Raw genomic sequence first — 22208 nt, forward strand, 5'->3', positions numbered from 1 at the left:
TGCTATATTTTTAATGGACGATGCTAGAGAGGGTTTAAATTACTATGAACTATAAATTAAATTATTACAAATATGAACCAAATAAAATAGGGACTATATAGAATATGGACTATATAAAAGAAACATTTTGACTTTAAATTCTTTTTAACTATTTGAGTTTACATTCTTTTCAGTCATGCAATATTTATAATTGATCAGTTATCTGATCATAGAAAGACCTCAAAAATGTCTATTTTACAGGCTGCTATCTAAGCATAATTTTTTTTTTTTTTGGTAGCAGGGTTGAATTCAGGGGCACTTGACCCACATCCCCAGCCCTATTTTGCATTTTATTTAGAGACAGGGTCTCACTGAGTTGCTTAGTGCCTCACTTTTGCTGAGGCTGGCTTTGAACTTGCGATCCTCCTGCCTCAGCCTTCCAGGCAGCTAGGATTATAGGCATGCACCACAACACCTGGCTTAAGCACAGTGTTTTTTTTTTTTTTTTTTGCAGCTCAAATGGAAATAATCGCCTATTCTAATTACTGCTGCCCTCCCTAGTGGCAGCAGGGAGGTCCCTGTGCAGGGCAAAATCTGTGGGTAGCATGAACTTCATGATAGGGACTCTCTATCTCTCTTGGGGGCACAAGTTATCTGAGGGTCTGCACTGCTTCGTAGTCCCAGCTCACAAGATTTGACCAGTTAGAATTCCCCTTTTGGAAAGCAACGCTAATAGCTTTGGCTTTGGAGGGAATCCCTTGCCTCCAGATTTCTCTGTGTGTATGGGACTAGGAGGGTCAGGCCTGACGACTGGCCTGGCTGCTCTGAATTATTTGATATTACTGAGGTCCTGAGCTTTCTTCTCCACACAAACTTCGCCATTTTGAACTCAGAGGTGCTCTGAAACTATTCTTACCCTGTATAGTTTATCCTACTCATTTTTGGCTTGAGTTTTATTTGTTTTTCCTCTCTTCATCTATTGAATCCCACTTAAAACAATCATCCTTAATATTTCTCGTCTTCAAATAGCATCCTTCCTTGATTTCCAGCAACATTATTAATTTATCCTTTTTTTTTTTTAACAATAAAATGTCTTCTATTTAAGGGTGAGGATGTATGGTATCTTGTCTGACATCTTGGTCCATCATCAGATGTCAAGTTGTGTGTATTTATTTTATAACCAGTGACCTTACTAACAACACTTTTCATATGGTGATGAACATTGATATATCATTAAGAAGAAAGCATATGTGTGTATTTTTTTTCAAAGTCTTAGGAACTCAAACAAATTGTGTGGTTGTGGGAGGTTGCTATGCCATAGACCCTTTTTGTTATTAGGGATATTTTGAGGACAAATTTTTGTAGCTAAAAAAACGGGGGTTGGGGAGGATTTTAACTGCTTTGAATTGATCTCTCAACCTCTCTCTCTGACCCAAATAAATAAATCCCATTCCAATAGAGATGAGATGTTCTAGTAAAGCCTCCTGGGTCCCTTAACTTCAGGCAGTGCTGGCTTCCCAGGTGTGCATCCTGTACAGTCCCACAGGGACCTACCCACAGGTGGGTCTGGCACTCCACTGAACACTTTTCTGTTGCAATCTTGAAATTCCTAATGATTTTTGAACAAAAAGAGGCTCCATCTTTTCATTTTTCACTGAGTAACTACTCTGAATGTGGTTTGTTCAGCAGATCCTGGTCTTGGCATTGCTTAAAAATTCTTGGTTAGTGTTACACGTTTCCCACTCCAGTTAAAAGAATGAGACGTGCGGCATTCCCTCACAGAAACCCAGGACAGCTCTGTGGTGCGTGCCTCTGCACACTCTGGCCTTTTCCTCAGGGCGGGTGGGGCAAGGGGATGGATTTGGGGGAAGGAGATGATGAGAGCCAGTCTTGCCAGTGTTCTTTAGTGAGCTGGCTTCTCTCTCACCTCTTGATGCTCTTTCCACTTCCTCTTCAGTCCACACCACAGCTTGCCATTCGATATGTAAAGCCTGTTCTTTTTTCTGCACATTTGTCCAATTGGCTCTGGGGGCTTGCGATGCCCTTTCCCCCAACTCCTACTTCATTGCAAAATTTGCTTCAGTTATCACCTCGTTTGGAAGCTTTTCTTGGCCTCTCTAGGTAGCTCTTTGAATCTCACATCTCCAAGAAGAACGTAATTGTGGAGTGGAAATTATTTTATACACCCCCTTTCCACGAGATGGATGGTTCCCAATCTTTTTTGTATATGTTTACTTTAATATTTTTTTTGTGGCACACTCAAAGGCCTTAAAATACTAAAAACACATTAAACAAGTCAGGAATAATTACAATGCAATTACTGCCACAGTGTAACGGGGTCTCACAGTGACTATAAAGTATCGTGGTTGCTGTGCTATGCCTTGTTCTCCCTTTAACACTGGTTTTCTGTTCCGAATATGTGCTCTGGTATATCTCATGTGTTCCATTTTGTTATATCCCAATAAACACCAAGTCAGCCAGTTATTATATTTCTAATATCCTCTCATAGCCAGTGTGCCTGTTCTCCACTGTCAGGTGACTCATTTGGGTCTGTGCTGCTTTGCACTGACATTAACTAACATGCATATTCTATTAGAAAAATAAATATATACTAGGCTTGGATTGAAATTTGGCAGCCCACTGTGATCACCAAGATCAGTTGCACAGATTGTTAACTGCACTACGGTGCTCAGCTAAAGGGGAAGGGAAATCAGTGCTTGCTAGACTATGTGCCCCCAGGACTGCATCTGATCAGAAAGGATACATTTTCCTAATTTGCACAACAGGTTCCATTTGGACTAATGATGCTCTGATTCTGGGCATCCTGGGGTGCTGTAGCAGGTCTGTTGGGAATTGCTGGAGAGCAAGGAATGGATTCTAGCCATCTCTACTTCCTGTACTTGGTCCAGTGCTGAACAATATCAGATCTTAATAAATGTGGAATAAATTATGAAATAATCAAGAGGCTCTATAGGTGGTGTGCAACACAATTTGAGGCTGGTCTATAAAGTTGTTAACATAAATGTTCCAATCTGGTCTGCTGGTTTTTGTTTGTTTGTTTGTTTTTGGTACTGGAGATTGAACTCAGGGGCCCTTGACCACTGAGCCACATTCCCAGCCCTATTTTGTATTTTATTTAGAGACAGGGTCTCATTGAGTTGCTTAGTGCCTTGCCATTGCTGAGGCTGGCTTTGAACTCTCGATCCTCCTGCCTCAGCCTCCCGAGCAGCTGAGACTGCCAGTCTGCACCACCGTGCCTGGTATGGTCTGCTGGTTCTTAAATGTCCTGTGAGATATAATGTGGTAAAATTATAGCTGACCTGCCTACCGACCCCAATCATTCAGAGCCCTGGATCCTGCATATCTGTGCTGAAGTTCACACAACTCCTTGGGAATGTGTCAGGCTCCAGGAGTCATTCATCCAGTGGCTGCCAAGGAAAGAGGACCTGGGCACCACTGCTGCCATGTGCCTCCTGCTTATCCGCCCTGGTTTCCTTCCTGGTGCATGAGAGATGAGCACAGTTTTAGAAACCAGCCCCCACGGAGAATCTGAAATCCTCCGGCTGGATGTTGGCGTAGAGGCCACCTGGTCTAGTCCCATCGACAATCAGGAGATGGAGACCTGGAGGGGAAGTGACGTCACAGATGAGCTGTTGGCAGAATGGCAGCCAGATCCCCAGGCAAGGCTGCTCCCTCCTGGGATCTTGTTCCGCCTTTAGTCCCTCCTTTCATTCTGGCCCACAGCAGTTTCCCTCCCCAGCCTCCCTGTGAGCTGCTCTCCGTGGTTTCCCAATCCTACTCTCAGATGGCAGAGCCACGCCCCAGCAGAGTGGGACAGCGCATGGCCATGTGCTTGGTCTCCTCCCCAGCCTGCAGAGCCCAGTGCCAGATGGAGCCTCTGTCTGGTGACATCACGTAGTGCTGCTGGGTTTTGTGAGCACTCTTCGCCAGATTCTCCCCAGGAGGGAGGCTGGGTGAGAGGACTGCCACGGAGGGGGAGCCACTAACATCTGGCTGTGGGTCAAGTGCAGCATCAGAAGCAAACCCCCCCACAGTCTCCACCACATACCCCACTGTCTCAGAAATGCTGCTTCTGAAGACTTGAAGGGGACTGGGTGGGGCCAGCAGGCAGGCTGGGAAGCCTGCGCATGGGGTCTGGCCCTGTCCCAGCTCAGGGTCTGGGGGCACCTGATGAGACTGAGGGGTTTCAGTCACACTCCCAGGCTGGCGGGGTGGGGGGGTCTGCTGGCCTGCCGTGGGACCCTCCAAGGACATCTGGGCAGCAGAGTCAGTCTCTGGTGGCTCATCTGGGGACTCCAGGGACTGTGTGCTTCCTTCTACTTGATAGATGGGTGAAGCTGAGCCTTCTGGAAAGAGGAAATGATTCCCCAACGCTCATAAAAGCAGTGGACCCTGGGTGAGAAACGGACAGGGATTCTATGCTGTCTCTGGCTTCCATCTCTTCTTTCATTGAAGATGCTGGCTCTTGGGGTTATCTGCTTGCACGTGGAGGGGACAGAATGTAGGACTCATGTTGGAGGACATGGGATGAGAGAGAGGCAAGACAATGAGTCCCTAGGCTTCACTTGAAGAGAGATGGGAGGGGATAAAGAGGTGGGAGGACATTTTAGTCAGCTTTTTCACTGCTGTGATTCAAAGACCTAAAAAGAGCCATTGTAGAGGAGGGAAAGTTCATTTGGGAGCTCCTGGTATCAGAGGTCTAGGTCCATAGACAGCAGGCTCCATTCCTCAGGGCTCAGTGAGGCAGAACATCATGGCAGAAGAGTGGGGCGGAGGGAAGTGGCTCACATGATGATCAGGAAGCAGACAGAGAGATTCAGATACAGAGTTTGTCAGATACAAAATATATACCCCAAAGGCATGTCCCCAATTCCCACCTCCCCCAGCCACACCCTACCTGTCTTCAGTCACCATTCGGTTAATCCCATCAGAGGATCGATTCACTGATTGGGTTAAGGTTCCCATAACCCAATGCTAGGCAAATGCTTTACCACTGAGCTATATCTTCAGGCCTTTTTCTTTTCTTTTCTTTTCTTTTCTTTTCTTTCTTTCCTTCTTTCTTTCTTTCTTTCTTTCTTTCTTTCTTTCTTTCTTTCTTTCTTTCTTTCTTTCTTTCTTTTTCTTTCTTTCTGACAGGATCTCACTATGTTGTCTGGACTGGCCTTGAACATGTAATCCCCCTGTCTCGGCCTCCCAAGTAGCTAGTGTTTCAGGTGTGCACCACTGCGCTCAGCTACTTATTACTATTTTAACTGCAATTTCTTAGTATGTTTTCTCTTATTTAATGTCTTTCCAGGCCACTGGACTATAAAGTTCATAAATGCTGGAAAAACTGGCTTTCATTTGCCCCAGGACCCAGCAAGGCCTGACCTACAACAGGCACTCAGCAAAGATTTGTTGAAAAAGATGTTTATTTTTAACATTCGTAATTCAGTTTAGACAATGATCTGAACCAAAATATCACTGACCATTAAATAGCTGCAATTTGCCTTTGAGTACTCATCCTCAGGTACAAGTTCACACCGAATGTAAGCTACACAAACAATTTTTATTGATCACCTGTGATTCTTCTTCCAATGCTGAGCCACATCACCAAAGGGTCAAAATGCTTTTGAGGGATGCGAGTTAATGGAAAGAACAAGACGATCTTAGATCTCACTATTTTTCATATTTACTATAGTAATTACTACATTATTAGTGATCAAATTTGGGACACAGTGATTTGTCGTTTGCCTTACCTTTTTGTAGAAAAATGATGGCAAAGGTGTTTTCATCTTGCTTCTTTGATATGAACATAGACAGGTTGTCAGTGATTGCGACAGGGACCAGACAAGCAGGCCGTCTGGGCACAGCTTCAGAGGACGCTGTTCCTCCCTGGGTTCCTACAGGGGCCTCTTGCAGTGCCATCCTTGTGAGGACCCAGGGGGTTTGCTGTTTGATGGTGATAGGGCCGTGGACCACCAGCATTGCTGGACAACTTATCTCCCTGTTTTTATTGTTGCTCTTTTTGGTTCCTTCTGCAGAATCCAGAATGATCTTTTCAAAGCTTATGTGAGAGCATGACATATTTCACTGAGCTATAGTCTCCTTAAAACCCTCTGCTGACCTCTAACTGCTGAGAACCAAAATGAAACCCCCCTGTCCTGGCTCAGGGGCTGGGCCCCCTGGGATCTGCCCTTGGCCTGCGTCTCCCACCTGTGGCTTCCCCACCCCTCGCCCCTGGGCTCAGGCCCCAGGCATCTCCTCCTGTCCCTCCTGCAGCCAACTTTCCACCTGACTGGGGGGCTTTGGATCTGTGGTGTTCTTTGCCTGGTCCTGTCTTCCTGCATGGATTCCTGTCTTCGCCTCCCCTTTACCACTTTCTTATCATCCTTCGGGTCTCCACTTAAATGCTACCCTGACCTGGTTCTGAAGTCCACACCACCCTAACGTCCCTAGCTGATGTCTGCCATGTCATATCTCTACATTTCTTCACTTCTCATCTGTCTGCTCCACTGGACAAGAGGCTCCGTGAAAGCTGGGCATTATCATTATAGCCCTTGGTTGCAGTTTGGTTCTCAGAATGGAGCTAGGCCTCTGGCGAGTGCTCCAAGGATACGGGTTAAATGAATAGATGGAAGTCCACCCGGAGGTGGTGGCTTCCCAGTCTGGCTTGCCGGATGACTGGAAGTGTCCATCTGAGCACCAAAAACCAGCTGAAGACTGTGGTGTGCAAAACAGCAATGGCCCAGAAGCCAGGGGCACTGAGTCCTAGTACTTTGCTGGCTGTGGTCATTAGCCTCTCTCTCATCTCCATTCCCCAACTGTGCTGGGAGGGGACTGGATTGGGTGTCTCTCAGGTCAGATTCCAGGACACACTGCCCTTCAGCTGCGTAGAAGAGGCCAGCTTCCATCTGAGGACCAGAGGTTCTGGGGCAACAGTGTCTGTAGCTCCTCTATTTATTTGCATGGTCACTATGACAACCTTTCTATGGGATCCTGATGTTGGAGGAGAAGCATGATTTTTTTTTTTCCTGGCCTAAAACTGAGAGTCAAACAGAAAGCAGTACTTCTGGAAATGATGGGTATTGGCAGCACCAGACAGGCCTGGGTTTGTGTCTCAGTCCCTTGCTTACCAGCAGGATGACCAGGAACAGTTTCCTAATTTCTGTTAGCTATAGCTTTGGCCAGTTGGACTGCTTAGCTTATATAAGGACCACAAGTTTGCAGTGACGATGCCCTGAATTTATATATATATAAACAGAATAACTGTTGGCTCCCCTCCTGTTATCTTAGAAAGCTCAGGCATGGGTTGTGCTGTGGGGAAGGGAGACGGATTTATAAACCCCGGAGCCAGGTTCTACTTACCCGAGGCCGCTGCTGTGCGGAGATCCCCGGGTGAAGCCACCGTCACCATGTCTGATCAGGAGGCAAAACCTTCAACTGAGGATTTGGGGGATAAGAAAGAAGGAGAATACATTAAACTCAAAGTAATTGGACAGGATAGCAGTGAGATTCACTTCAAAGTGAAAATGACAACACATCTCAAGAAACTCAAAGAATCATATTGTCAAAGACAGGGAGTTCCAATGAATTCACTCAGGTTTCTCTTTGAAGGTCAGAGAATTGCTGATAATCATACTCCAAAAGAACTGGGAATGGAGGAAGAAGATGTGATTGAAGTTTATCAGGAACAAACAGGGGGTCATTCAATGGTTTAGATATTCTTTATTTTTTTTTCTTTTCCCTCAATCCTTTTTTTATTTTTAAAAATAGTTCTTTTGTAATGTGGTGTTCAAATGGAATTGAGAACTGGCACCCATCTCTTTAAAACAGCTGGTAATTGGAATTCTAGTGCTCATTATTCATTATTGTTTGTTTTCATTGTGCTGATTTTTTGGTGATCAAACCTCAGCTTCCTTTATATTGCCCTCTCCTTTTAAAAAATTACACGTGTATACAGAGAGGCCACCTTTTTCAGGACTGTGCATTTTCAGGCTTTTGGTGGTAAATAAGATCGACCAATGTGAGTGTTTATATAATGACTTTCCAGTTGGCCCTGAAGTTCTAGCATGTGACTGCTTCACTCCTGGACTGTGACTTTCAGTGGGAGATGGAAGTTTTTCAGAGAACTGAACTGTGGGAAAATGACCTTTCCTTAATCTGATGCTACTTTTAAAATCTGAGGGTCTGGACCAAAAGAGGAGGAATATCAGCTTTGGAGTCAAGACGAACAGACATGGGGAGAGTAACAACTAACTCCAAAGATGGCTTCACTGAAGAGAAAGCATTTTAAGATTAAAAAAAAAATCTTGTCAGAAGATCCCGGAAAAGTTCTAATTTTCATTAGCAGTTAATAAAGTTATTCATGCAGACGTGTGTACAACAGAACACTGCTCCTTTGATTTTATTTGTACTTTTGGCCTGGGATATGGGTTTTAAATGGACATTGTCTGTACCAGCTTCATTAAAATAAACAATATTTGTAAAAACCTTAAAAAAAAAAAAGAAAGCTCAGGCATGCCCTCAAGAGTGCCCAATGCCTGGGTCACAGGTGCCAGCCTGCGGATTGTTCCCCCTGAAGCCACCAGGGGCTGTGGGCTGTGTCTACCCCAGAGCTGAAGTAGGAGACAGGCTTAGTGGTGGTGGAAGGAAACCAAAAGAACCCATTTGTGAGAAAAGCAAAGCAGTTTGTGTACTCATTTTGCACCAGAATCTTCTAGTGCATAAGCCCACAGAAGTGGCTGTGCGGAGCTGGAAGGGAGAGAAGTGTGTTTATCACTCTTTCCTGGGGAAAGCTAATTTGCATTCCTGTAGTGTGTTGACTGCACTGCTCCAAGAAGAGAAGTTGTTTGGTGGGCTGGTTTACCTCATCCCCAACACAAACCACTTGGATTTTTGTTTGTGTGTGGAGTTACAGGGATGTTCTTTGTGGATCTTCTGCCACATGCCAGAGAGAGTGCTAGTTATTGTAAATACTGTGGCAGATGCAATAGGTTGGCTCATTTACCATCCAACAGCCTCTTTCTCTCTTGCCTCCCCTCCCTTCTCTCTCCCTCTCTTCCAGGACTAGGCACCAAACCCAGGGCAAGCTCCCAACCACTGAGTTATACCCACAGCCCTACTTTTCTCTTTTATAGACCCTGGAAATCTATACAATCAACTTTCCCAGCACTCTGCAGATGGCCATATGACACAGTTCTGGCCAACAGTATAAAAGTGAAAGCGTTATTAGTCTAACTACAAAGACCAAATTTTAACTGAAGAAAACCCTTTGTCTCCTTCCTACTTCTCTCTTTCTCCTGCCTGTAAAATAGATGCAATGCTTGAAGATGCAGCAGCCATTTTGTAACAATGAGGCAAGGCATGAGGATAAGGCAAAGCATCCACCAGCCTAAGGACAGAGGATATATAAGAGTCTAGCCCCTAATATCTTGTTGTTTTTAATTGGAAACACAATGTTGTATGATAAACCATTTTTAAAGTATCATTAGGAAATAAAAAAATGCCACTAATTAAACTACAACTTGATGTTTGTAATACACATATAGAATGTTAAAATGTGAAAAAAAATGTGGGTTTTAGAATCCATAAGAAATGAATAGGTGTCTGAACCTTGGAAGAGCTATCTTTGAATTTCGTAACAACAACAAACTCCTAATTCTTTAAGACATAGTTTTTGGGTTTTCTATTACTTGCATAAAAACACATTCCTAACCGTGACTTGCCACATCCTGTCCTGAGATGGGTATTAATGTCTCTGTTTGGAGCAAATGGAGGCACAGAAGAATTGTGCAGGTCAGAAATGTGAGCTGAGCCCACAGTTAAGACTCAGGAGCCCCAAATCTAGTGTTCTTGACCCTGTACCTTTGTGCTCCCTTGCATTTTCTGTGTCTGGTGACCTTCACAGCGTGGTTGTGAGGATCAATGAGCAAGTCCATAGCCACGCTGTTGCCCCTGTCCCCCCGCTCGGGAGGATACTCCGCTGGTGACTCACCAGGACAAGAGGCAATCCTGTGGGCCCAGAGCCTAGTGGCTCAAGGACCACTCTGGCCCCAGGCATCTTGGTCATTTGGGTAGTTGGTTTTCTGGTCCTGCTTCTTCCTCTCCTCTCTGTGCCCTTCCCTAGCCCCTGGGGAGCAAACCACAAGAGATGAGAAGAATCAGTTTCCATGTGGAAGGAGAATATAGTCATGCTGATTTCCCATAATCCAACAGCTCTCCGATCGAGGGCCACTAAGTTAGGAGTTTGCAGAAAAGGAATCCCAGGTCAAGTGTCTCTTGCCAAGGAGTCGACTTTCCTTTGCCCCGGAGCCTGGACTTTGAGGACAGTCTCCAAGAGACCAAGGGATGGGGCAGTGTTGGCATCTGCAGCTTAAGGGAGGTGTCCCGTCCAACTCTGAAGCGGAAGGAGGCCATAAACTTGTTAAATGGATGTTAGTGTTGGGTGAGGAGGAATGGGCTGTTCCAAATCTCTGTTCTCTAATTGGTTAAAGAAGTTGAAATTAGCCAGACGTGGTGGCGCACGCCCGTAATCCCAGACGCCTGGGAGGCTGAGGCAGAAGGATCCTGAGTTCAAAGCCAGCCTCAGCAAAAGAGGCACTAAGCAACTCAGTGAGACCCTGTCTCTAAATAAAATACAAAATAGGGCTGGGGATGTGGCTCAGTGGTCTAGTACCCCTGAGTTCAATCCCTGGTACCTCCCCACCTCCACCCTGGCCAAAAAAAAAAAAAAAAGAAGTTGAGAACAGTAGGGGCAGACCTGGTGGAATATTGGTTGAACTAATTTGTGACATTATTTTTGCGTGTGCTTATAGAACCACCTGAAATGCCTGCACAGCGGTGTGACTCATATAAATTGGTCCCCATGCAAAAGCCAGGGTGAGCCAGGTATGGCAGCCTTCTGGGGTCGAGGACTAGGGGTGATGGCTTTGCTTAAGGGGTGCTGGGCATGCTGTGCTAGTGCTTCTCTCAGGGCTGGACCAGGAGAAGTGGGCTGCAGGGCAGGGAGGGGGCTCTGAGCCCTCTCTTCTGCCTCCCATCAGAGACAGTTGTGGAGAAGCAGAAAAGTCAGTCCCCGCCCACCCCAGGGCTTCTCTTCTCTGATACAAGAGGAATGCGTGCACATGGTCATTTTCTGAGAAAACCCATTGAGAGCAGTTTCCCCACTCCTGCCCCCAGAGTTCTCAAATCCAGCTCATTGGCTGAAGAACTGACCTTTAAAACCCTTGTTTATGTATGACCACGACTTCAGTCCAACTCCAGCTTGGCCTGGCCTCCCAAGCCAAACATTTCCCGTAAGAAATGTTATTAAGGGCCTGTGTACCTCACAGGAAGCCTTCAGATTGCAAACACATGTCCAAACCGCTGACTCAGAGTAACTGGATCAAATTACTCAGTCTGTGTTGGAGAGGCCCATTCGGCACCAGGGAGGGGCGGGGGCTTGCAATTTGAATGCATGCCAGGTTGAATGGAACCTCTGGCTTCGGATAGATTCGGGCTGCAAGAGGTTTCTTTTGTAGATCAGCTTGCATGGTAATTTCTTTCTTTTCTTCTCCCTGCAAGTGAAATATCAATGCACAATTATCTTGACCCATGTGGGCTGTTGGCTTTTCCCCTCTTGTTCCTCTGTAGGGCCTGTTCTTGTCTCTGTTTCTTAAGTCCATACTATACTCCTACAGGCTTCAGGTGCAACAGACTGTGGACTACACACTGTGCAAAATTTTTTAAATTAAACTTTTTTTTTTTTTTTTTGTACTGGGGTTTGAACTCAGGGACATGCAACCACTGAGCCACATCCCCAGCCCTATTTTGTATTTTATTTAAAGACAGGGTCTCACTGAGTTGCTTAGTGCCTCACTTTTGATGAGGCTGGCTTTGAACTCCTGATCTTCCTGCCTCAGCCTCCTGAGTTGCTAGGATTACAGGCATGCACTGCTGTGCCTGGCTCAATTTAACTTATGAGTTTTAATTTAATTTAATTATGAGTTTAAATTTAAATTCATTTGCACCTGTAAGAAATGATACAGGGAGATTCCATGCATACTTTATCCAATTTCCCTCAATGATAACAGCTTACAAAACTAGCACAAAATATCACAAACAGGATAATGACATTGGTATATTTAAGATAAAGAACACTTCCATTACAAAGATCCTTAATGTTGCCTTTTTATAGCCATGCCCACTTCCCACCCTCCTACTGCCCTCCTCCATTACCCTTGGCAACCATTATCTATTCTTTTTTTTTAATGCTATAATTTCAAGAAAGCTCGCTCTCTCTCTCTCTCTCTCTCTCTCTCTCTCTCTATATATATATATATATATATATATATATATATATATATATTAGCTTTCTGCCACTATAATGAACTACCTGAGGTAATTAACTTAAAAAGCAAAAAGTTTATCCTTACTCATAGTTTTGGAGTTTCCAATCCAATCAGCTGGCCCCATTACTTTGGGCCTGTGGTAAGGCAGGCCCAAAGTATGGGTGGAGTGTGTGACTGAGAAAAACCATTTACCTTGTGGCCAGGAAGCAAAAGAGAGATGAAGAGGAAGGGACCAGGGTCCCATTATCTTCTTTAGGAGCATGAGCTTAATGACCTAAGGACATCTCACTAGGCTCTACCTCTTAAAGATACTACCACTTCAGTAGCGCCACCTTGGGGACCAAGCTTTTACTACAAGGGCCTCTGGAGGACGTTCAAGATCCAAACTATGGCACAATACAAATGGAATCATATAGTAAAATATACAACCTTCTGGGACTGAATCTTGTTTATGTGCGTGCCACTCAGCATAATTCCCATGAGATTTATCCAAATTGTTGTACATATCAATAATTTCTTTTTGTTGTTGAGTAGCATTCCATGGCATGGTATGGTTTAAGTCTTCACTCACTGAAGGACATTAGGGCTAGCTCCAGTTTTGGGCTTTCATGGAAATAGCTGTGAAGAACTGTGGTGTACAGGTTTTGTGTGAACATGCATTTTCATTTCTTCAGGATAAATGCCCAGGGGTACAGTTGCTGGGTCATATGGTAATTGCACACTTGATTTTTAAAGAAGCCAAACTGTTTTCCCAAGTGGCCGGACCATTTTACAATCCCCTCAGGAATGTGTGAGGGATCCAGTTTCTCTATCTCCTTACCTGCATTTGTGCATTATTCTTTATTTCAGTCAATCTGCTAAGTGTGTATGATATCTTGATGGCTTAAATTTGCACTTCCTTAGTCATTAGTGTTATCGAAGTTCTTTTCACGTTCTTATTTGCCATTTATATATCTTCTTTATGGTCATGCTTGTTTGTATACTTTGTAAATATTTTCTCCTTGTTTGTTTTTGCTTTTGCTGTGCTGGAGATGGAACCCAGAGCCTCATACGTGCTTTTCTGTTTTATCATCTTTTAAATGGAGTCTTTCACAGAGCATAAGCAATTTTTGCTTTCCTAGATTATGCTTTTGGTCTCAAGCCTAAAGACTCTTTACCCAACTCTAGGTTGTGAAGATTTTCTCTTGCATTTTTTAAAAAAATGTTTTACCATTGTGCACCAGTCCATGACACATTTTGAGTTAATTTCTGCATGCCAAGTTATTTTTCTCTACCCTGTGAATGTCCAATTGCTCCAGAGCTGTTTGTTAAAGAGGCTATCTTCCTCTGTTGAATTGCTTTTGCACCTGTTTCAAAAATCACTCATGCATATTTTGTGCAGGTCTATTTCTGGATTCTCCATTATGTTCTAGGGATCTGTGTGTCTGTTCCTCCATCAATACCATCCAGTCTTGATTACGGTAGCTGTATATTTTGATATCATATCTTAAAATTGGGCAGACTGATTCCTCCCACTTCATTCTTTCATTTCAAAATTGTTTGAGTTATTTCAGTTTCTTTGCCTTTCCATATAAATTTTAAAATAAGCTTGTCTATATTTATTAAAAGTTTGCTTGAATTTTTTGGTAGACTTATATTCAACCTGTATATACAGTGGAGGGATAATTAACATTTTTCCTCTGTTGATTCTCCCAAACCACGAACACAGTATGTCTCTCCGTTTATTTAGATCTTTGATTTCTTTCAACAGTGTTTTTTAACTATGTGTTCTGAATGTTTGTGTTTCATAGTGGAAATCTTCTCTCCTAAGGTGATGGTATTAGGGGGTGGGGCTTCTGGGAGGTGGTTAGGCTGTAAAGGTGGAGGCCTCTCCAGTGGGATTGGTGCCCTTATGGAAGAGGCCTGAGGGCAGCAGTCCTCAGGCTGGCTAGCTCAGACCTTAGTGACGTCACAGCTCTGGGTGCCCCATGACTCTCTTGGCTTCTCCTCATGGCCGTGGGTTGACTGATGAGACTCCAAGTGTCACACAGAGGCAGGAAGTAGAAGGTCCACCCCTTTTTCTTAATCATGAGGAAAATCTCTCAGACATTCTTATTAGTCAAATTAGGCCCACATCTAAGCTAAGCCAAAGGCAATGGGAAGAATAATTTAGGAAGGCACTTCTCAGTAGGGGTGCGTTTGGCATTTTGGATGACAAGCTTTTGCTACAGCAGTGTTGTCCTGCTTGATGCAGGACACTTGGCATCTCTGCCCTCTCTTATTCAGAGCCAGTGGAGTCCTCTAGTCAGGGTGACAACTTCTTTCCAAGTTCCCCTGGGGAGCATTGCCACTTCCCACTGAGAGCCATCAGTGTAGACCCATCATGATATGGCCCCAGGGGATGGGCCCATTTTAGCCTCGTGAGATCTCAAGGAAGAAGGATGACCTGGCTCTGGGTGGACAGCCAGCAGTGTTAGCTCCTGGAGGGGAAGAAGCCTATTCCAAGGGAGACTGAAACACAATGAGATCCAGGAGACACCAGCATTCTCGGCAGGTCCTCGGAATCCAGTGGTTCTTACTTTTCTGCCGCTGGGTAGCTCCAGGGGGCGTCATGGACCCAGACTTCCCACCAACTCCAGCCTCGTGGTGAGCAAGATGACCAGGGGAGAGGGAGGTGTCTTCCCCAGGCTGCCTTCTTTCTCTGTTAGATCTTGTTCTAACACTGAACAAGCTTAGACTGGAAGGGTCCTTGGTGATCAGGAAGATTAACTTAGAGATGAGACACTGAAGCCCAGGACAGCGAGGATATCTACCCATGGATGGCCGGTGGGGTGATTCGGACAGGGCCTGCTCAGTGAACCCTGCAGGTTGGGTTCCCAGCCATGGGCTCTTATTTATCTTGTCTCAGTGATATCCAATATTTGGGGAGGGGGCTTACTATGAGACACGCCATGCTCATTGATTGATATTCTTTATAATTTCAATTCTTATAACAACTTTATGAGATAGTTAATCTATTGTCCCCATATTGCAGAGTAAGATATAAGACTAAGGATGGTCCTCCCGGTTGAATTTCACAATCAGCAAAATTGGCTGCTGCACTGTACTGATTATCGAATAAAATAAGCTTTGATTGTCTTTTTCTGCCATTTGTTGTAGGTGGTAGCAAGGCCTTCTGCAGAGGGCAGGTGCCCCCACCTAGCTTGGTCCTGTCCTTCCCGCTGCCTCCCGGCCCATTGGAGGAACCGCAGCGGAAGATGAATAAATCTGCTCCAGTTCTCCACGACTGAGAAGGGGTAAGAGATGAAAAGTGTGACTCAGCCATATTATTTTGCTTTTTTTTTTTTCAAGAAAACTCATTATTAGATCAACAGTTTAACTATTAGGCTATGTCTTAATTATAACCTAGGCTTTGCAGTTCTGAAGAAAAGATATGATTAGGGCAAAATTAAAATATGGCAACGAGTATAAGTTGTCTCGCTCAAGCACTGTTTTCAATGGCTCCGTCTCTGAGCTTTGGCTTTCCTTGCTCTTTTATGTTTTCTAGTGATTCCAGGCATTGTGATGCTCTTTTGAATGGGCCAGGCTTCCAGGAACCAAAACAGCCCCTAGCAGTTTGGGTGTAGACTCATTCTGAGGAAGGCAATTCTCTCTGGGCATTTCTACATTGCCTGTATTTTGAGTCATTCATAACCTCTCCATCCTTTTATCTGGTTGCTCTCTACCTGTCCTTCTGTCTGTCCATCCACCCATCTATCCACTCATTCAACAATGATTCATTGACTTCTACTTACTACGTTTCACATGCCACACAGGGAGCAGAAAACACCTTGACCTCAAAGCGTGTTTTTAGTTTCAGAATGCTTTTCTCTGGTTCCTTCCTTGACTTGGACTTTTGTAGAGCAGAACAGGAAAATCTACAGAAAAGATCTTATTTCCAAGCACCTTCAGGTGCATGGCAATGTCATGCTGCCTTTGTGTCTCCAGGATGAACAGTGTCAGCAAACGTGCAGGCTCAGAAATGTTCTTCTTCTAGAAAGTTCTGTAATTCTCTTTTGATTCAGAGGAGATTTATCTTGGTGATCACATGGCTAACACTGTATTCATCTGACTTCATCTTCTAAGTAGGACAGATTTTATTGAAAAGTGAAAAATGATTCCTTAGGTAACACCGTTCCCCTAAGATGCTTTTCATCCCAGGTGAAATTTTCCTGGTCCTTTGAGGTGCAGTTTAAATACCAAAAACTAGTGGCCTCTCCCCAACCTTCTCAGGTCTTCATGTGGAATCACTCTCTCTCTTTTTCCTCATATCGTCCTCTCCATTCTTTTATCTGCCCAATTATCCATCCATCCACTCAACTATTAGTTCATTAAAAAATGATTCAGTAAATACTTTATTTTCTTTTTTAGCTAAAGATGGACACAATACCTTATTTCATTCATTTATTTTATGTGGTGCTGAGGATTAAACCCAGGGCCTCACGCATGCTAGGTGAGCGCTCTACCGCTGAGCCCCAGCCCCAGCCCTAGTGAATACTTACTTACTATGAATTTATTATGCTGTTTAGTCATCTTTGCATCCCTGTGACCAAATGCAACTGAGAGGTGGGAAAGTTCATTTTGGTTCTTGGTTTCAGAGGTTCAGTGCACAGTCAGCCAACTCCGTAGCTCAGGGCCTGAGGGGACAGAACATCATGGCGGAAGGCCAAGACAGAGGAAAGCAGCTCAAGACCTGGCAACCAGGAAGCAGAGAGAGAGTGAGAGGTCTACTGACCAGGGACAAAATAAAGAAACCCTAAAGGCACAGCCACCCTCCGTGGCCTCCTTCCTCCGGCTAAACCCTACTTGCTTACAGTTTCCATGCAGTTAGTCCATGTCAGTAGATGAATCCACTGATGAGGGTACAGCTCTCATAATCTAATCATTTCACTATAATATCCGCTTTACATGCCAAAAAATATTTAGCAAGGAGATCTCACTGATTGTTTGGCTTCCTGATTCTGTTTTCCCTCTCATAGTTTATGAACCCTTCCAGGAGGGAGAGAAAAGGGGTCTGATTGCTCCTTTTTGCATTCCAAGTGCCTGACACAAAGAAAGGAATTCTACCGGTGTTTATAGAGTTATGTTTCCAATAGGGTCTGTCTTCTCCTCCAGCCTTTTAAAACTATCATCACTTTTCTCCTTGAAAATGTCCTTGCCAGGATGGTTAAAAAGCACAGAGAGACAATAATTTCATCAGAGTATGACAGAGGATGCAATAAGAGAAAAATAAACCAGGATAGAGTTCGTACGAATAATCATTGGGTGTCACTATCATGATTACCATAATGTGCAGGGATTGATCCCAACCCCTGTGAGAAATCTAATCTCCTCATTACGCACCATCATCGGCGTCATCCCCTCAGCACCCCCTTTTCTCCCTGGCTCTCCTCACGTGGCTCTGATATCTCCTTTGCTTACAGATGGGAAAATGGAACCCCAGAACTGGCCAGTGGCTTGAGCCACCTTGTGTGGCATGACAGAAACCCAGATGTGGGGACAAGATGGGCATTGTTAGATTTTCATAATTTTGGTCACATCAAAATATCATTATCACCAGCATATCATATTTGCTAGTTATTGAACTGTGTCAAAGATTTTCACATGTATTATCCTGCCCCTCAACTTTGCATTTTGAAAACATTTAAAAACTGCCAAAGGTTGCAAGATTGTATGAGGAAACCTCTGGTTTCACAATTTGCTGGTATTTCTCACACTGCATTTCTTATACCTACTTTTCACATTTTTTCTGTCTTTCTCAGTGTGTGTGTGTGTGTGTGTGTGTGTGTGTGTGTCTGTTCCACAGAGTGGGTAATTAATAAAGAAAATTACATCTACTTCTCATAGTTCTGGAGGTTGGGAAGTCCAGGATCAAGGTGCCATCTGGAGAGTATCTTCTTGTTGTGTCACCCATGACAACAAGTGAGGGGTGGGACCAAGCTCATCCTTTTATCAGGAGTCCACCCCTGCAGTACCTCAGCCACTCTTGGGATAATGGCAGTAATGATCTTACCACCGTTTCCAGTCCTGCTTCTCTTCATTGCTACCTCAGGGACTGTTTCCAACATATGAAGTTTAGAAGACAAATCCAAACAGAGCCATCCTTCCTGAAATTCCCCCCTACTTTTCCAATAATCATCTTCCTTCCCACCTGCTGCCTCCTTCCTTCCTTCCTTCCTTCCTTCCTTCCTTCCTTCCTTCCTTCCTTCCTTCCTTCCTTCCTTCCTTTTCTTTCCTCCTTCACTCAGCCCCTCCCTCCCTTCTCCCTCCCTCTCCTTTTTCTTTCAACCCAGGATCTAATCAAGAATCACACTCTGCCTTAGCTTTTCATAGCACACTGGTCTCCCTTAATCAGAACAGTTTCTCAGCCTCTTTTACTTTTCCTCCTTTCGTTGACAGTTTTCAAAGAGGCTAAGTGAGTTGTTTTGCAAAATGCCCTCCATTTGGATTTCCTCGTGGAAAGATTCAAGTTAAATATTGCTGGCAAGAGAATTGCATGAGTGTCCTGTTCTTCTCAGTTCCTCCTGTCCGTGTGTCCCTCACTGAGGAGGCTTGGTTGCCTGGTGAGGTAAGGTTCCCGGGTTCCCACGTGGCCGAGGTACCCTTTTCCTTTGTCATTAATAAGTAGGGAAAGACAGGAAATTAATCTGACTAACTTTCCTACGTACATGTATGAATATGCCACAGAGAATCTCACCATTGCAGACATCCACATGAAATTAATTTAAAAAAACAACTATAAGTTTTATATATAATATTATATTTTTATATATAATATTACATATATATATATATATATATATATATATATATATATTCTCTACTCCACTGCTTTGTGCTATTTACTTAAATTTAAGTAAATAGCACAAAGCAGTGGAGTTGAGGAAAGGGAACAGGGAGAGGGAGGAGGTGAGGGGAAGGGAAGAAGGACTGGGGACTGAATTAGGACAAATTCTATTCCATGCTCTTATAATTATGTCAAAATGAATCCTATTGCTATGTAGGATTAAAAAGAACCAATAAAAAAAGAAGTAGCCCGTGTGGTGATGTCTTGGGGTTGTGTGGATATACCCCACCTGTCTTTCATGCCGTAAGTTGCAGTATCCACTGATGATAATTATGTATTATCTTTTTAGAGGCTCACCGTAACCCTGTGAATTAGAGGCTGTGATTACCCACGGATACAGCGTGTGTCCTGTGACAGGGCCACATTCTGAGCCATGCATTGCAGGCAATGACATCATCGTGGGAACATGATAGAGGAAACTCAAACAGACCGGGATGGCTATGCCATCGCTCAGTGACACCCTCTCATGGGACCCCTGTCAGGTACTCAGTCAGTGGTTAACTGAGAGGAAACAGTCTCAGAGAGAGAAAAGAAACTTGACCAGGGTCACACTGCTCACGAGGGACGGGGCTGTGCGTCCTCCCAGGTCTGGCCTCCTCTAGCGCCTGTCCTCTTAGTACTTACTACACTCGACTATCTGGAGGTAGAGTTTCTCATCTCTTTTGCTCCAGGCAAGACAAGAGAAATGTTGTAATTCAGATCACATAAGACACGATTTATTTCATCTTCTCCTTATTCCCTAAGCACTATATTTTTCCCCCTGAAGCCTAATGCATCTCAATTCACCCCTATTACCTGAAACACAGTGAGTAAGTTATGCTTTTGCCCAACGGCTCCTGAGCTCAAGAGTCCTGCTTGGATTTGATCCCACAGTGTCCAGGACCCTGCGTACTGGCCAGCGTCTTGTTGTGAGTGAGGTAATTACACTTGGCAATGGTCCATTCAAGTATGAGAAAGCCCACGATGTGACCCGTAGGTCTGATGACACTGAACTTTTTTTCTGGGTTCTTTCATAGAGGGGGACTTGGGGGGACCCAGAGATGGGGGCGGGGGATATATTTTTCTAGTCGTATCTAATTTACCAGCCAAGAATTGGATCAACAAGTCAGAACCTATTAACATTGGAAAAGAGCTCACCTGAGTCCTACTCCCCAGGTGAAGAAACTGAGCCCTAGTATGTCAGGTGGACTGTCCAGGTCCTAGTTGGTGACCGGCAGACTTGGGAACCATGAACTCCACGTTTATCATGCTGCAGAATCACTCAGGCTATGCTCGGGTCCAGCCCTTGCCCAGGTCCAAGCAAACCAACCCGCCCTTGGTCCTTCGGCTGCCCTGACCCACCCCTTCCCTGACCAGATTTGTTCTTTGAAGGCGTTTGCTCCTCCCTTCCCCTTTCCTTCCCTTTGTTGGTTCTTTATAACCAACATCTATTTTCCTCTTACTGTGTATCGAGCCCATGGTAGGCACAGAGGTAGGAGGCAAAAGAAGACCCCTGGCTATTGACTCGGCTGGGTTCAAAGGTTTAGGGGTGAGTCAGAGCCTCCTCCAGGGCTGCCTGGGGCCCAGAGTGGCTTGTGCTTGGGGGCAGGGGCCGGAGCAGCGGGGAGAATGGAGAAGGCACAGAGAAGCGGGGACACGGCTGTCCTGGGGCGCTAATGGCAGCTCCGGCCGGGGGAGGTCCTCTGATCTGCCTGCTGGCTGCTCAGCACCCTGCATAATGGACCTTAGTTACGGGATCTGAACTAGGCCCGAGTCTTATTCCGCACAGGGGAATAATCACATCACAAGCTGGTAGGAGGGAGTGCGCTGGGCTGATTAGACCAAGGCAGAAAAGTTCTGGCTGCTTTTATTCTGTGCCTGCTGTTGACCGATTACACAATTCAGACCAATTAGGGAACATCTGCTTACCTGTCAGTGAGCCCGAGTGACGGCCTCACCCAGCATGGCTTTGGGCTCTGCTGACCTTCCTAACATCGGTGACCATCGAATGACATTTTGCTGTGCCAGACTATTTATGGATTACCCATTCAATCCTCACAGTGACCCAGATAATCAGGTGCTATGGAGATTCCTGTTTTGTGCAGAAAGAAACCAAAGCTCAGAGGACGTACGTCACTTGCCCAAGGTCACACAGCTAATAAATAGTGGAACCAGGACTTCACCAATTCATCGGTGTGATTTTTGAACCCGCATTCCTACTCATTAAGCAAAATTGTCTCTCGGTTTCAGGAGGATGTGGTTGAGACAGGAGATCTAGCATTTGTGACGATTCCTAATTATGTTGCTAATTCACTTCGTGGTCAATTTAGAATATAAACTCCATACGGGCAGGGAGCAGGCCAGTCTTGTTCACCACTGAGATCCCAGAGCCTGGTGCCATCGTTGGCACAGAGTAGGTGCTTCCTACATATTTTGGACTGAATGAGAAGCCATGGATCAGGCCATTTTGCCTGTTTAATAATTTGCTCATGAGAGAGAACCAGTGAATACAGGCCATTCCCTGGATCTGTGTTCTCAGTTATGACAGCTCTCTGGGCTCTGGGGAGAGGGCTTTGGAGTGACTTACTGAGTTGTTCTTTTCTTTGCCCTGACTTGCATTTTATATAGCATGCACTCATTCTGTGATTTCTTTACTTGACAGACCTTTAATGAGTGCCTGTTATATGTCAGATGCTGTTCCAGGCATGTCAAGGCTGATACAGATGTCTTCTGACATGGGATTTGCAATCCAGTGGAAGAGCAAACAATGAATGATAAGTAAGTAAATATATAATGCATACAAAATGCTAAGAAAGAGGGATATGAAGGGTAGGAATATAGATGGCCAGCAAATTATCAGTCCATTTTCTGTTACTATAATGAAATACCTGTGGCTGGTTAACTTATAAAAGAAAAGGGGTTTGTTTAGCTCACAGTTTTGGAGGACAAAAGTTCAAATAGCTTGGCAGCAGCTCTGACAAGGACCTCAAATGGGTAGCATCACAAAGTTTGGAGTTCATGGACAGAGAGAGATCATGTAGCAAGACAGGAAG

At 44.6% G+C, this 22208-nt stretch overlaps 2 protein-coding genes across 2 annotated transcripts in view; both read left to right on the top strand.

Moving 5' to 3' along the window:
• Window positions 1-7295: 7295 nt before the first annotated feature.
• LOC308658721 (small ubiquitin-related modifier 1-like) lies at window positions 7296-7874 on the top strand. The gene has a single exon (XM_081311567.1). It carries the CDS (start codon window positions 7395-7397, stop codon window positions 7698-7700), a length of 306 nt encoding a protein of 101 aa, XP_081167693.1. The 5' UTR covers window positions 7296-7394; the 3' UTR covers window positions 7701-7874.
• Window positions 7875-11449: 3575 nt separating this feature from the next.
• PRMT8 (protein arginine methyltransferase 8) overlaps window positions 11450-22208 on the top strand; it is a gene marked incomplete at its 5' end in the record, with an annotated part of 178282 nt that continues 167523 nt past the window's right edge. Inside the window, one exon of the mRNA XM_081311854.1 lies at window positions 11450-11497. Coding sequence (XP_081167980.1) covers window positions 11450-11497 — 48 coding nt within the window. The remainder of the gene's footprint in view (window positions 11498-22208) is intronic.

The sequence above is a fragment of the Spermophilus citellus genome (assembly GCF_964194105.1).
Source record: "Spermophilus citellus genome assembly, chromosome: 10".
Lineage (NCBI taxonomy): Eukaryota > Metazoa > Chordata > Mammalia > Rodentia > Sciuridae > Spermophilus > Spermophilus citellus.

What these genes read in the sequence shown, in the direction of transcription:
- LOC308658721 (XM_081311567.1), top strand. Translation starts at nt 7,395, where the DNA reads ATGTCTGATCAGGAGGCAAAACCTTCAACTGAGGATTTGGGGGATAAG.